The sequence below is a fragment of the Balaenoptera physalus genome (genome assembly GCF_965194825.1).
Source record: "Balaenoptera physalus genome assembly, chromosome: Y".
In the NCBI taxonomy this organism is placed as follows: Eukaryota; Metazoa; Chordata; class Mammalia; order Artiodactyla; family Balaenopteridae; genus Balaenoptera; species Balaenoptera physalus.
The window spans coordinates 35,251-50,220 of NC_138904.1; the positions used below are offsets into that span (position 1 = coordinate 35,251).

Here is a 14,970-nt window from a genome sequence, read left to right on the forward strand (position 1 = left end):
GTCGAGGCTGGGAGCTCGGGCTGCCGGCCACGGAGGTGAAGCCAGCCGGGCGGGGTCACGTCTTCAGAGGCAGCGTGGCCGCGTGGCCCTGAGTACATCCCCTTCCTGTGATGACAGGCTGCCACACACCCGGGCCTGTTCTCAGAGCCCTGGGCAACCCGACGCACAGTGGACCCCGGTTGGGAGGGGAGACCGTCTCTGCACAAGGGTCTTAGGAGGGTCTGGGTACTGGGGGAAGGGGGTGGTCTTATACCTGTCCCCACCCTACACGAGCCTGTTCCCCCCCTCCGGGCCCCCCGAGACCCCTGCCCTCCCCCAGGCCCCGCGAGGCCCCGCCTCGTCCCCCTGCCTGGGGCGCGCTCACTCAGCCCCCGTGGGGGCGTGTCTGGCCCTGCAGCATCTCGCCCGTGTCGGGGGCAGCCGCGGGCTGAGCTCGCCTCCTGAGTCCTTGGGGAGGGGGCTTTGGGGGTGGGGGGGACCCCGGGCAGTGGGTGAGGGGTACCAGGAGAGGGAGCCAGAGGCCAGAACCGACTCCCTACAGCCCTTGCTTGTGTCTTGCCGCCGGGAGGAGCTGGGGGTGGACCAGACTCGAGCAGGGAGGCTGGACCTGGGAGGAGCTGGGCAGCCAAGCCCAGGGGTCCCCGGCAGGGAGGATGGCTGACGGGGCCCCTGCGACCACGTGGGCACCCCCAGCCTGGCAAACGAGTGGGCTGGACCCGGGGAGCCTGGGGGGCTGGAGTCCAGGAGCCGGCATGCTCCCCACCCAGCAGGGTCTATGCAAAGCCTCCCCTGCCTCAAGGACCCTGTAGGAATGAGACCCCCGGGGCTGAGCGGCAGGAAGGGGGCAGGCCGGCGGAGCACCTGCTGTGAGGCCCTGGCTGACTGATCCCCCGGCCTGGTCCTCCCTCGGAGAGGAGGCTCTGCGCCCGGGGGCCACCCTGCAGCCCCTCCTCCTCCACCCCGTGCAGGAGGACCGGATGGGGCTGTGGGGCGTGGTCCCGCTCTGCACTCGGCCTGTGGGGTCCCTGGAGGCAGCTCCTCTCGGGAGGATCGGGAGGCCGTCCTGCGCACGCGGGCTCAGGGGCTCGCATCCTGACTGTCCCGCACCCCACGATTCCATGCGGGTGCCCCCGGGTCCCATGCGGGTCCTGTACACGCTGCCACAGGCGCCCAGATGGCGGCTGCAAACACACATTAATTCTCCCCGCCCCGCAGGCAGCAGTCGCACGTGTCCCCCCAGGCAGACGCCCAGGACGGGCAGGGCTCATCCTTCTGGAGGCTCCAGGGAGGGCTGTTCCGTCCCTTTCCCAGCTCTGGAGCCTCCGGGTTCCTGGGGTCGGGACCCCTCTCTGCACCTCACAGCAGCATCTCCGCAGTCACTTTCCTCTGAGCTCTAACTCCAGTTCTGTCCTCGCACCTGCCCGACTCTCACTTCTGCCTCCTGTTCGCGGGGACCCACGGGGAGGGGGCTGGTGGGTTCACCTGGGTGCCTCGGGGGCAGGGGGGTGTCTCTGGGATTAGGACGTGGACGTTGTAGGGGACACGATTCCGCCTGCCACACTGCCCCAGGCGGAAACTCCACAGGATGGCAGTTACAGAAGCAGGCGTGGAAGGCCTGGGCGCACCGAGGACTGAGCGGGGGGCCTGCAGAGCCGCGTGTGCACAGCCGAGCCTCAGAACAGGGAAAGCTCACACGCACACCTTGCATCCACAGGCTTAGGAGAAGCGCAGAGACTTTCCAGCGGTGCTGAAAGCCTGGGACAACTCAGGAAACGCCCCTATAACGCTGAATACAGAGGTAAGGAAGAAAGTCCTTTCCTGGTGCCAAAAGGGCAAGGGAACACCCTTCTCATTCGCTTTCCGTTTAGAAAACCTGCAGCTTAGCGTCCCGTCTCCCTGAGATGCGTGTGAATCTCTTTAAGCAGAAGGGCCCCCGGCCTGTTTGCATCCCGGGAATGTCTGCCTGGGCGCCCTGGAGCCTCTCTGCAAAGTGAACATCGGGAAGGGGTCCTGCCTCACCGTGGGGGAGGAGTCTGGCCCCAGGATGTGATTTCTTGCTTGTCGACAAGATGCCCTAAGTTGTATTTTTTCTTTTGGGTAAAGACAACTAACGGGTGTGTGATGGGTGGTCCCGGCCACCTGGCCCTGTAAACGGGGGATTCTTCCTGCTTGCTGGGCTGTCGGGAGACATTTTAATTATGCCCCTGACGCTACCGTGGGGAAGGGCGAGGAGTGGCAGCCGTGAACGCGTGGACACAGAGGGGACAGGGAGCCGGACCTGCCCCCTTCACGGCCAGCGCTCACAGGGATTCGGCCCGGCGGCCGGCACGGAAGAACCGGAAAGGCTGGTTCACGAACACACACAAAGCTTTTACTGTCTCGCGGCTCAAGCACCCTGGACGGGACGTCAGCTCTCCAGACACCCCTGACGGTCAACCGGAACCGCTCAGAGTCTCACCATCGACGCCAGCTCCCAGCCCCAGCGGCCCTCCCGCCAGGCTCACGGGGGCGTAGGGCCCACGCGGGGCGCCCGCTCCTCTCTGAGGCGGGAACGCTGCAGCCCCCCGGCCCCCGGGGAGCCCCCCCTCAGTCCTCGGGGAGCATCCGCACCCTTGGGCGTCCTTTCACCCTGGAAAGAGCTTCCTGAACCTGCCGTAAGCCGGGTCGCTTATGATGACCTTGACGTCGGCCACCCCGGCCTCAGGCCTCACGTCCACCGCCTGCACCGTGGCCTCCTGATGCAGCCAGCTGGGAGGAAGACGCGTTTGGTGGGAACGGGCGGCCCCGACGGAGCCCCGAAGCCCCCAGCGGGGCGTCCCGCTTCTTGGTGGTGGCCTTGCCCACGGCCCCGGCGTGCGTCTAAGCGGCCGGCACCTGCTCCCTGCCTGAGGAGCCAGACCGGCTGCCCCGGCGTCGCACCCTGGCCCCACCTGGCGCCGCCTTCCCCGCCCAGGCCAAGGGCACGCCCGCCCCCCGCCGGGCCGGCCCGACGCACCTCAGCTGCGGCCCCGCCAGCCCCACTCGGAGCGTGCGGACCCGCCTGCCCGTGGCTCTCAGAACCGCTCCCTCCAGCCTGGCCTTCAGCTCCTCCAGCCCGAGCCCCAGGAGCGCAGACACGGCCACCGCGTTGGGTTCGGCGGGTCTGTACCTGTAGGGGCGGCCGCCCGCTCAGCGAGGGGGACCGGAGCGGGGTCCCCGCCCGCGGGCCCAGCCGTGACGAGCTCGGATTGTGCCGGGCGAGGACGCGGCCCCGCCGGAAGTTGAGAGGAGGGGGTGGGATGAGCGAGACGTGCGTGGGGCTGGGGTGCGGTCCCGGTGCGCAGGGCGAAGGGGTCCAAACGCGCAGCCCACCCCGCGCGCTGCGGGGCGCTGCTCCAGCGGGAGACCCGCGCGCGCCCTGGTCGCCAGCGCGAGGGGTCCGGCGGCCGCGGGGCGGCAGGTGCTCACCCGGGCACCAGGTCCACCTTGTTGAGCACTTCCACCATGTGGTCCAGCAGCGGGCGCGGCAGCTGCAGGGCCCGCAGGGCCGACAGGACGCTGGCCTTCTGCAGCTCTGTCTCGGGGTGGCTCACGTCTCGCACGTGGATGACCAGATCCTGAGGACCAGAGGGGCCGGGCGGTCAGAGAGCTCGGGGCCAGCGGTGTCTGGCCCCGCCCGGGAGGGCCCGCCAGGCCCACGATGGGGGCTCCGCACCGCTCTCTGTGAGGGGTGGGTGCGGCTGCCCACGGAGACTTGTGCCCCAAGGAGGAGGGTGGGACCCGAGACCACAGAGCCGCTCTGCCGTGCACGGAGCCCCCCCAGTGCCCTCGATCCGGGCCAGGCTGCCACTCCAGGTGCACCCAGACTGAGGGGCCGCCTCGTGTCCCCGCCCGACAGGTGCTGGCCCTACGCCTGCGTGCGGCCAGTGACCCCCCGTCCCCAGCCCCCCACCCGGCGGGTGCTGTGCTCGAGGCTCCGGGCCACTCCACTTTTCTGTGAAACCAAGCTCACGTTCTAAAAAGGCTTCCACCCCTATTCCATACGTTTTACAGGCAGGTACCTTGTGCCAAATTCAGAAAAGAAAAGGAGAAATTGCAGCTGAGGCTAATTCTGCCACAGGAAGGATGGGCCCGTTACGGTTTGGGGGGCTCGCTTCTGGGTTGTCTCTCTCTCTCTTTTTTTTGACGAACTTAAATTTTCTTTTAATCAGTGTTTCAGTTCAGAAGTTCTAGATTTTCAGAAACTTTTGAGGACGGTGCTGGCAGCTGCACGTGGCCCTCAGGCTCAGCTGCTGTGACCTCGAAGGTGCTGGGGCATCTGTCACACGTAGGGCCCCGCAGACCCTGTACCCTGAATAAATGCCAGGGTTCACTGTCTCGGGGCCCCAGTGCAGCCAAAAGGTGCAGAGAACCCCTTCTTCATTAGCATTGCCTTTACAGCACATACAATCGTACAGTCGGAGCACAGCTCACTGAGGGGCAGGGATGGGGGAATCCAGTCATCGTGAAGTTTTGTGTAACGGGACCCTGCCCTGTGATGCTGTGATGAGAGGACCCAGGCCCGTGATGCTGTGATGAGGGGACCCAGGCCCTGTGATGCTGTGATGAGGGGACCCAGGCCCGTGATGCTGTGATGAGGGGACCCAGGCCCGTGATGCTGTGATGAGGGGACCCAGGCCCGTGATGTAGTGATGAGGGGACTCTGCCCCGTGATGCTGTGATGAGGGGACCCAGGCCCGTGATGCTGTGATGAGGGGACCCTGCCCTGTGATGCTGTGATGAGGGGACCCAGGCCCGTGATGTAGTGATGAGGGGACCCGGACCCGTGATGCAGTGATGAGGGGACCCAGGCCCGTGATGCTGTGATGAGGGGACCCAGGTCCGTGATGTGTGATGAGGGGACCCAGGCCCGTGATGCTGTGATGAGGGGACCCAGGCCCTGTGATGTTGGGATGAGGGAACCCAGGCCCTGTGATGTTGGGATGAGGGGACCCAGGCCCTGTGATGTTGGGATGAGGGGACCCAGGCCCTGTGATGTTGGGATGAGGGGACCCAGGCCCGTGATGCTGTGACGAGGGGACCCAGGCCCGTAATGTAGTGACGAGGGGACCCAGGCCCGTGATGCTGTGACGAGGGGACCCAGGCCCGTAATGTAGTGACGAGGGGACCCAGGCCCGTGATGCAGTGATGAGGGGACCCAGGCCCGTGATGCTGTGATGAGGGGACCCAGGCCCGTGATGCTGTGATGAGGGGACCCAGGCCCTGTGATGTTGGGATGAGGGGACCCTGCCCTGTGACGTTGGGATGAGGGGACCCAGGCCTGTGATGCTGTGATGAGGGGACTCTGCCCCGTGATGCTGTGATGAGGGGACCCAGGCCCGTGATGTAGTGATGAGGGGACCCAGGCCCGTGATGCTGTGATGAGGGGACCCAGGCCCGTGATGCTGTGATGAGGGGACCCACGCCCGTGATGCTGTGATGAGGGGACCCAGGCCCATGATGTAGTGATGAGGGGACCCAGGCCCGTGCTGTAGTGATGAGGGGACCCAGGCCCGTGATGCTGTGATGAGGGGACCCAGGCCCGTGATGTAGTGATGAGGGGACCCAGGCCCGTGATGCTGTGATGAGGGGACCCAGGCCCGTGATGCTGTGATGAGGGGACCCAGGCCCGTGATGTAGTGATGAGGGGACCCAGGCCCGTGATGCTGTGATGAGGGGACCCAGGCCCGTGATGTAGTGATGAAGGGACCCAGGCCCCTGATGCTGGGATGAGGGGACCCAGGCCCCTGATGCTGGGATGAGGGGACCTGCCTCCCATTTGTGGTATTTGAGGCGACCTGGCCCTCCACACTCACCGAACGGCGGACGTCCTCCAGGGTGGCCGAGAAGGACTCGACCAGGCTGTGGGGCAGCTGGGAGAGGAAGCCGATGGTGTCCACGTAGATGACGGTCAGCCGGGAGGGGAGCCAGCCCGCGTGGGCTGTGACGTCCAGCGTCGCAAACAGCCGGTCCCGGGGCTGGATGGCGGCGTCCCCCGTCAGGGCCTTGATCAGCGTGGTCTTTCCTGCACGTCGGGCACAAGGGGACCGTGCGTCTCAGATCCCTCCGGTCCCCCACCGACCGCTGTGCACCTCGGGGCTGCCCCACACTGACCACAGGCCGCTGGAGTGGGGGCAGGGGCAGGAGGGTCTATGCGCTCGGAACTCTCCGCAGGACCCGCGGGACGCTGCGCGGGCCGTGCAAGGACTCAGCTGCCACGGTCTAGGCTTCAGGGTAAAATGGACCAGGGCCAGGGCAAGAGTGCTGGTGTAGACGAGAGAGACGGTGTAGACACAGACGGTGGTGACGTGCATGTGAGGCGGGCAGGCGTCCACACGGACGGAGGGATGGTACCGTGGCGTAACCGAGCTGTGGTGTGGTGTCCGTGTAGACGAGGGGATGGTGGAGTAGGGGGTGCAGTGTGTGCAGACAGGTAGTGAGGGTGTAGACGGTGCTGTGTGTACCTGCGGTGGCCTAGGACACCCTCCGCCACAGCCTTTCCTGACAACGTGGACACTTTCCCCACCTGAGCCCAGGTTCAGGGGCGCCAGCAGTAACCGCCCAGCCCAGGGATACCCCCTGGTTACGCCTGTAAGCCCTGCCGATGGTCCACCAGGAGGTGGTGGCGGTTCCTGCCGTCGAGTAACTGGATGGCGGGGCTCAGCCTGGACGCCCCTGCTCCGTGCAGGACCCCGAACTCCCGGTCGGTGAGAGTCGGGATCAAGCCGCACTCACTGGATCCTCTGACGGTTAGAGGAGGACACGCCACCCTCTGAGGATGCAGCCAGGAGGGGCAGTTGGGATTTCCTGGCAGGGGTGATTTTACCCGTAGACATTTATGACTTTTCAAGCCTGGACGCCCCACGGCTTCCCGTGCACGTTTGTGGGACATTCCCGCCGTCCTCTGGACGCAGACCGTGAGGCGGTGCTTCCCGAGCACACGGCGGGGCCGGGCCTCAGGGGAGCCCAGCAAGTGCCGTGGACTGAATCCCCACGGTGGAGGGAACTGGGCGCTTTCCACTTATCTCAGGGCACCTGTGACCCTAAAGGACGCCCTGCACTCTGTTCCCCACGTGGGGTCCACTTGATCTGCTCGTGCAGATGAAGCTGAGAACAGACTGTGAAGTTTTCCTCGGTAACATCTGAACCGCTCTGATCCCTGGAAGATCCTGTCCACTCTCAACGGACTTAAAACTGTCGCTACTTCCTCGTTCTCAGAGTTTGGAGACATCCACTAAGAGGGGCGTCAGCCCACAGCAGTCACACGGGGGGCCGCCGTGGCCCCCGGGACGCCCAGGGATGGGGTCCCAGTCCAGTCCTTCTCACTCTGGGCTAGCCCTCCGCGAATACTCATCTCGCCGGGTGGGCAAGTGGGTTCTCCTAGCGTACACCCGTCCAGCCCCGGGGAGGGCCCACTCCTCACCACAGTTCGTGTATCCGACCACGGAGACCACAGGGAACTCCCGCCGCCTCCGCTGCTGCCCCAGGAGAAGCCTCTTCCGGCGGAGTTTGTCCAGGGCCTTCCGAATCTTCGCTTCCTTATCTTTCAGGAGACGCTGGTGCACCTGCAGGAAAGACTCTCCTAGGAACACACAAGATGGCGAGTCAGTGAGCAGACACAAAAGGGGCAAGAGCCACGGGGGTGCCTGCGGGGGACGGGGACAGGCTCACTCTTGGGGCTGCAGGGACCCCCCCCCAGCCTGCTCTCCTGTACACTTGGCCCCAACACCTTCTGTTCTGAGATGGCTCTGCCCGGCGTGAGGCGGCCTCGCACTTCTGCCCCCTGAGGTCACCTGGGCTCCCCTTTACCCAGGAGGAAGAGGCCAAGGGGAGAGCCTCAGAAGTGCCCCCATGATACCCACAGTGGGCTGAGTGGTGCCCCAAAGATGTGTCCACACCCTGACCCCCAGGACCTACAAATGGGGCCTTATTAAGAAACAGGGTCTCTGCAGATGTGATGCAGTGAAGGGTCTGAGATGAGGTCCTCCTGGATGAGGGTGGCCCTACATCCAATGACAGGGTTCTTATAAGAGACAGAAGAGGAGAGACCCAGACACAGAGGAGAAGCCCCGTGAAGACGGAGGCAGAGACGGGAGGGATGCAGCCACAAGCCCAGGGATGCCTGGAGCCCCCAGAAGCTGGAAGGGGCAGGAAGGACCCTCCCCTGGAGCCTCCAGAAGGAACCAGCCCTTATAACTCCTCGATCTGGTCTGCAGGATTCAGGGAGGATGAATGTCTGTGGTTTTAAGGCACGGGTTTGTGGTCCTTCGTTACGGCCACACCAGGGAAACACCTTGATACCCTCCTTTGACTGTGACCATGGATGAGGCCCCATCAGGACCTCTGAGGGACGTCGTCCCCTTTGTAGGGGTGGTGGCCAAGACACCCTCCCCCTTCTGAGCGCCCGGTGACAAGACGTCAGACACGGTACCTGACCCCATGATGTGGCGAGAGCCCCCTCCTCGTCCGCCCAGGTGGGCAACGTCATTTTTCAGGTGGGACCTGGCGTGGAAACGGGTCGGCTCAGGAGACGGGAGCACGTGCCCGTGGGGGGCTGGGACAGAGCCCTGGGTTGGGGGTGGGCATCCGGACAGAAAGAAGAGGCTCGCAGGGGGCCTCGCCGCTGCGTGGCCTTCACGGGCGGGGACGGAGGGCCCCTTGCTGGGTGGCGCTCCTTGTGGGCCACGTGCCCTGGTAGCTGTGCTGCTTGGACACGTCCCCACTGGCCACATTCCACCCTTGCCACCCTGGCAACAGTCCAGGTACGGGAAAGCAAGAGGGGGTCCGAGGAGGGCTCTGTCTGCCCCGAGCCCGGGCTCTGCAGGTACCTGAGCAGGGGCAGCTCGGCCAGGGCCACCTGCAGCCGGGCCTCCTTGGTGCGGGCGTTGCAGCGGAAAATATGAAGAACCACCGTGAATCGGTCGAATACCCGCACACCCCAGGCGGCTTCCAGTTCTTTCTAGAAGACGGAGCGCGAGGGAGGGGACCTGTGGTGACCCCAGGCCCGTCGAGACCTGTGTCCTCACGGGGACACTGACCCACTCCCTGAGCCGCCGTGGGCGGGAAACAGTGAGCTTCTCAGGTACCTTGGTGGGTGCAGCCATCCTCTCCACATTCAGGAAGATGGCGGTGATTTCCGGGGACCCCCTGATTTTCTCTAGGAAAAGCGGATGGTCTCTCAGAGATCTGCACGCCCATGTCTGTCTGGGGACCCTGCACTCTGGCCGTGTTCCCCGGACACCCTGAGTCTCTGAGCACAGTATTTGTCAAGTGTGGGTTGCGGGTCGGGGAGGACCGGACCGGGTCCATCTTCAGGGGAGTACATCTCACACACATGGGGGTCCCATGACCCCGTGGGGACTGAGTGCCTGTTAGACACAGATGGGCGGTGAGCTCCCCCCTTGGCATGTCTCCTGCTCTGAGCTGTGAGCTAGACGTGGGTTTGGGGTGGAGACGTCGGGGTCCATGGAGGGCAGGGGTCACATGCAGGATCCCCTCCGCAGGGCACTGGGGAGGGGGTGGGCTGGGGCGCAGGGCTGGCGTGTGCCCGACTCTCAAAGGTCCCGCCTGTGTCCTGGGGCCTCGTTTGAATTCTGACACGGGCGTGGTGGCTTTTGCCGTCTGATCCAAGTTCCTGTGAGGCACAGAGGGATGGCCACGGTTACTCCGTCTCCGGGAGGGTGACGGGGACACGTGCGCTGGACTCACCTGTCAGGTGCTCCAAGGTCCCTCTGCCGAAGATGAGCTTCCTGCCTGGCGTCTTGGTGGGCACCACCATGGTGTCCACCACCGACCAGCCATCCAGCGTGTGTACCAGCGCCTGTGCTTCCACCACCTGCCACTCAGCTTTGGGGAGAGACAGGTCAGTGTGAGGGTCATTTCCAGCTGGGTCAGCCCTGGGCCGTGTCCAGCCCTGCCCAGGGCCCTGGGCCACGTGCCCCAGGCTGGGACGGCTTCCTGCTTCCCACCTACACAATGGTCCCGGGAAAGCGCCCCAATCAGCATTTGCTCGAAATGCAGCTCTGTTCTTCTGGGCAGATGGTCAGGAGAGGTGGACACAGGACCGGGGAGGGGAGGAGGGCCCTGAACCGAGCAGGGACGCGGGGATGGCCGCCCCCCGCGCTGGAATCTGGGACGTCTGCCCCGTGGGGGCCCATGGTCCCTTGTGACCCACGGGAGAGCATCCCCTGTGAGGCTCCCAAGGGCCCATAGAACCTGCCACCCTGCCTGCGGGGTGGGCTGAGTCCCCGTGGGTGCCCTGTCCTGGGTGAGCCCAGCCTGGTCTTAGCCTGGCCCCAGTGGCTGCCCTTGCCGAGCCTGGCCCGAGAAAGGCAGCGCCCACCCGGGGCCCCTGGCCGTGAACGGTCAGGATGGGGTGTGTGTGTGTGTGCGTGCGCGCGCGCACGTGCGCTGGGGGTGGGTGGCGGGAGAGGCAGGGCCCACCCGGGGCAGGAGCCCAGGACACTGAGGGCGCAGGCCATGGATGCAGGGCTGTTGGGAGCCGCCCCGCCCTAGGCTCTCCTCCTGACGGTCCTTCCCGAGCAGGAAGGGGGCACAGGGCAGCCGAGACTCTCCCCTGAGGGACAGCAGGCAGGTGGGCAGTGACGCCAGCGTGTCCCGGGGCTGGGCCCTGACGGCGTGGACGGGGCTGACTCAGGTCTGGAGGACAGCTTTGCGGGGCCCCGGGCTTGTTCTCTGTGAGATGTGGAGTGCGTGCCCCAAGCCCCACGGGAGGCCGGCCCCCCCATCCCGCGCCCGTGCCCCCGCCCCCTGGGAGGCCACCCTTGCACAGAATCTCAGAGCCGCGGCCCCTCTGTGGCACCCCTGCTTCGCTGTCCCCACTCCCCGGACACCTGGGTGCTGCTGTCTCTGGGGCCACCTGACCCTCCTCAGGGCACAGCCAGGACACAGGCCAGAGGCTGGGGAGTAGGAGCCAGGCTGGGTCTGAGGCCACAGAGCAGGGTCCCCCCCATTCTCTGGGCTGTGCGGGGGTCCCCATCTTCTGGGACATGGGGGGCCCCCCCCATCCTCTAGGCCAAGGGGAGGCAGAGTCTTCTTGGGTGTGACTCCCCATGGGCCCGCCAGTTTGTCCCACCTCCTCCACCTGCTGGTCGCTCAGGTCAGGTGCTTGGTCACGCCTGACCTCCATCCTTCAACCCCAGGTCTGACCCAGCAGTAATCCCTGCAGCTGCTGTCTCTCCTGATCCCAGGGGCCACGTCCCCAGCTCCGTGGTGAGTGCCTGCGCGGGTGCCAATGGCCTCCCTCCTGCTGCACTGCTCCTCTGGCCACGCCCACAGCTGCCTGCCTGGGGGTCTGGCACCCCACAACCCCACCCCGAAGGCCAGGGTTAGGATTCGGTGGGGATGGAAACGGAGAAGCACTTGTGCAGGTCACAGCCCAGGGGCACAGGCACCATAAGAGACCGAACCCTGATCCCAGGACCACAGAAGGCTACCCCTCCCCCCCACGTCAGCCCTCACCACTAAGGTCTATTTACAGCAGTTCCTTTCACCTCGTGCATCACGTCCAGCTATCAAGAAAAAATTACCAGGCGCACCAAAAGGCAATCTGAGGAGACAGAGCAAGCATCAGAACCAGACATGGCAGGGATGTTGAAATTACTGGACCAGGAATTTAAAACAACTATGATTAACATGCCAAGGGCTCTAATGGATTTAGTAGACAGCATGCAAGAACGGACGGGCAAGGCAAGCAGACAAATGGAAATCCCAAGAAAGAACCAAAAAGAACTGCTAGAGATCACAAGCGCTCTAGCAGAAATGAGGAGTGCCTCTCACGGGCCTGCTGGTAGGCTGGACTTGGCAGAGAAAGGATCCCAGAGTTTGAGCATATGACAGCACGGAAAATTAAAAACGTCTGCTCTGCAAAAGATGTCATCAACAGACTGAGAAGTTAAGCCATAGACCTGGGAGAAAATATGTGCAAAAGACACATCCGTAAGCACTGGTATCCAAAACATAAAAACAATTCTTGAAGTTCAGCAATAAGAAAACAACTTACTAAAAGATGGGCCAGAGACCTTAACAGACACCTCACCAAAAAGATATACAGATGGCAAACAAACATATGACAAGATGCTCCCCACCTTCTGTCATCAGGGAAATGCAAACTAAAACAGCAATGAGACACCACTCCACACCTATTAGAAGAGCCCAAATCCACAATCCTGACAACACGAAATGCTGGCAAGGATGTGGACCATCCCTCCCACTCACTGCTGCGAGGGATGCAAAACGGTACGGCCACTGTGGAAGATGGTTTGGCAGTTTCTTATAAAGCTAAACATACTCTTACCATACAATCCGGCAATCATACTCCTTGGTATTTACCCAAAGGAGTTGAAAACTTACATCCACACAAAAACCTGCACACGGATGTTTATAGCAGCTTTATTCATAATTGTCAAAACGGAAGCAACAAAGATGTCCTTTAGTACATGACTAGATAAATAAACTGTGGTCCATCCAGACAACAGAATATTATTCAGCGCTAAAATGAAATGAGCTGTCAGGCCATGAAAAGACATGGAGGAACCTTAAATGCATACGACTGAGTGAAAGAAGCCAGTGAGAAAAGGCTACAGACTATGTGATTCCAACTCTATGACACTCTGGAAAAGGCCCAACAATGGAGACAGTATAAGGCCCAGTGGTTGTCAGGGGTTTGGGGGTGGGAGGTGAATGGGTGGGGCACAGAGGATTTTTAGGGCGGTGAAACTACTCTGTGTGATGCTATAATGTTGGATACATGTCATCATACATTTGCCCAAACCCGTAGAATGTACAAGACCAGCAGTGAACCCTAATTAACGTAAACCGTGGACTTGGGGTGACGGTGTTATGTCAACACAGGCTCGTCAGTTACTACAAACTCACCATCTGGTGGGTATGCTGAAGGCGGCAGAGGCCATCCATTGGTGAGGGCAGCGAGTATATATGAAAAATATCTATACGTTCCTCTCAATTTTGCTGTGAAACTAAAAGCACTCTAAAAAAAAGTTTTTAAGAAAAAAAAGGAATGAAGCACTGACACAGGCTACAACATATACGTGCCTCAGAAACATGGCGCTCAGTGAGAGAAGCCAGACACAAAAGACCACGTATCACTCACGTGAAACGTCCAGGACAGACAAATCCACGGGGACAGAAGGCCGACTCCTGGTTGCCAGGGGTTGGGTGGGGGAGAAGCAAGGGGGAGGCCTACTGCTGAGGGTACAGGGTCTCCTTCCGGGGAGACGAGAATGCTGTGGAACCGGACAGAGGCCGTGGCTGCACACGACTGTGAACGTACTAGTTGCCTCTGAGTGTCACCCTTCAAAGTGGTTACTCTTATGCCCTGCGAACTGTATCTCAGTAAAGGTCTAAGAGGGGGAAAGGAATTAGGAGAATGCCACCACCCCCCCCATTGGGTCACTGCTCTGCTCACACCCAGAGTACCTGTGACGACCTGAGTCCTCGCATGGCTGCACCACTGCAGTGACTTGGCTCTGAGAGCCCCTAAACAGCCGAGGGGCAGCGGTCCCAGGAGGGCCCAGGACGTGCTCCCTCAGGAGCCCTAACCCTGGACACTGTCCCTATTCATCTGTGGGGTCCGTCTCCCCAGGCCATCCAGGACCACCCTGGTGAGACGGCCCCGTCCCCGCCCCCGTCCGTCCGCCTTCCTGCTGGGTTCTGAACACAGCACTCAGGTCAGGCGGCGGGCTCCTGCCCGGCGTGTCTGCTGTCCCCCCAGCCCGACCGGGGCGGGTACAGTGGGGCTGCTGATGGCCGAGGGCCATGGATGCAGGTCCCAGGCGGCTCAGGGACTCAGCCGGGTTCACGGTTTCTGCTACAAAGGGCGTGTGAACACGCTTGTGCACAACCTTTGGGGGTAGTACTCAGCGATACACAGTGAAAGCGGGTCAATAAAGGCTTAAAGCTGAGGGACACACCCCGTGCAAACTGGCGTTAGTTGTTGGATTCTCTTCCTTTACAGATGGGAAGGCTGCGCGGGGCAGCAGGGCCGAGCGACAACCTGGGGCGCGGCCGAAAGGGGAAGGGGCCCCGGACCCGCTATGTGCACGGGGGAAGGCGCCCCAGCCCAGAATTAGGATTTCCAGGCCCGCTGCAGGGGTGCCGCTGCCTGGAGTGGGTCGGGTGGGGGCGGTCCAGCCTCCGAGTCCCCGCCCCCATAAGCTCGGCTCTAGGGGTCCCAGCCCTCGGAGTCACGCCGCCATAAGCGCCGCCCCTTCAGCCCGGCCATTCAGAAGCCCCGCCCCCGACGTCCCCGCCCTACGAGCTCCAGCTCTCGGAGTCCCGCTCCCAGAAGCCCCGCCCTATGGGCTCCAGCCCTCAGAGTCACGCCCCCAAAACCACGCCCCTTCAGCCCGGCCATTCAGAAGCCCCGCCCTTCGGCGTCTTTGCCCAGAGCGCCAGACCTCGAAACCCACCCCCAGAAGCCCCGCCCCCAGAAGCCCCTCCCTTTAAGTTCCGGGCCTTGGCGCTTTTCACGACTCCCAAATCCCCCCGCCCCCCGAGTCGGCGGCCACAGTCCCGGTCACCTCGGGTCCCCTGCGGCTTCCCGGGTCCCCACTTGACGTCAGGGTGAACCAAGCACACGCGCTGGGTCCCCGCTGGCAGCAAAGGGTCCCTCCTCAGCAGCTCCTCCTCCTCCTCGTCCTCCTCCTCCGCATCTTCTGGTTCCTCCTCATCCTCCTTTCCACCAGTCCGACTTCCCCGGCCATCTGCACGTGGGCCCCGCCCCTCCGGGCCCCCCAGGCCCCCGCGGAAGGTGGCGAGCGCGCGCACAGGGCAAGGCGGCAGCGGCGGCGCGGCCCTCGGAGCCCGGCAGCCGCGAACCACGCGAGAGAACCAGGGCCCCGAGCGGACGGCGGCTCGCAGGGCCCACATACCGCAAGGGCTCCTACGCAACGGGGCGGGGCCTCGGAGGCA

At 63.3% G+C, this 14,970-nt stretch overlaps 1 protein-coding gene across 1 annotated transcript; it reads right to left on the reverse strand.

Annotated features, from left to right (window-relative positions):
• Positions 1-2,349: 2,349 nt before the first annotated feature.
• On the reverse strand, positions 2,350-14,943 carry GTPBP6 (GTP binding protein 6 (putative)). The gene is made up of 10 exons (XM_082447974.1): positions 14,580-14,943; positions 9,727-9,864; positions 9,105-9,175; positions 8,847-8,977; positions 8,450-8,520; positions 7,442-7,600; positions 5,835-6,043; positions 3,448-3,596; positions 2,996-3,148; positions 2,350-2,748 (listed from the first exon to the last, which is right to left on the reverse strand). The coding sequence occupies exons 1-10, from the start codon at positions 14,926-14,928 to the stop codon at positions 2,625-2,627; spliced, it is 1,554 nt and encodes a 517-aa protein (XP_082304100.1). The 5' UTR covers positions 14,929-14,943; the 3' UTR covers positions 2,350-2,624.
• Positions 14,944-14,970: the final 27 nt, after the last annotated feature.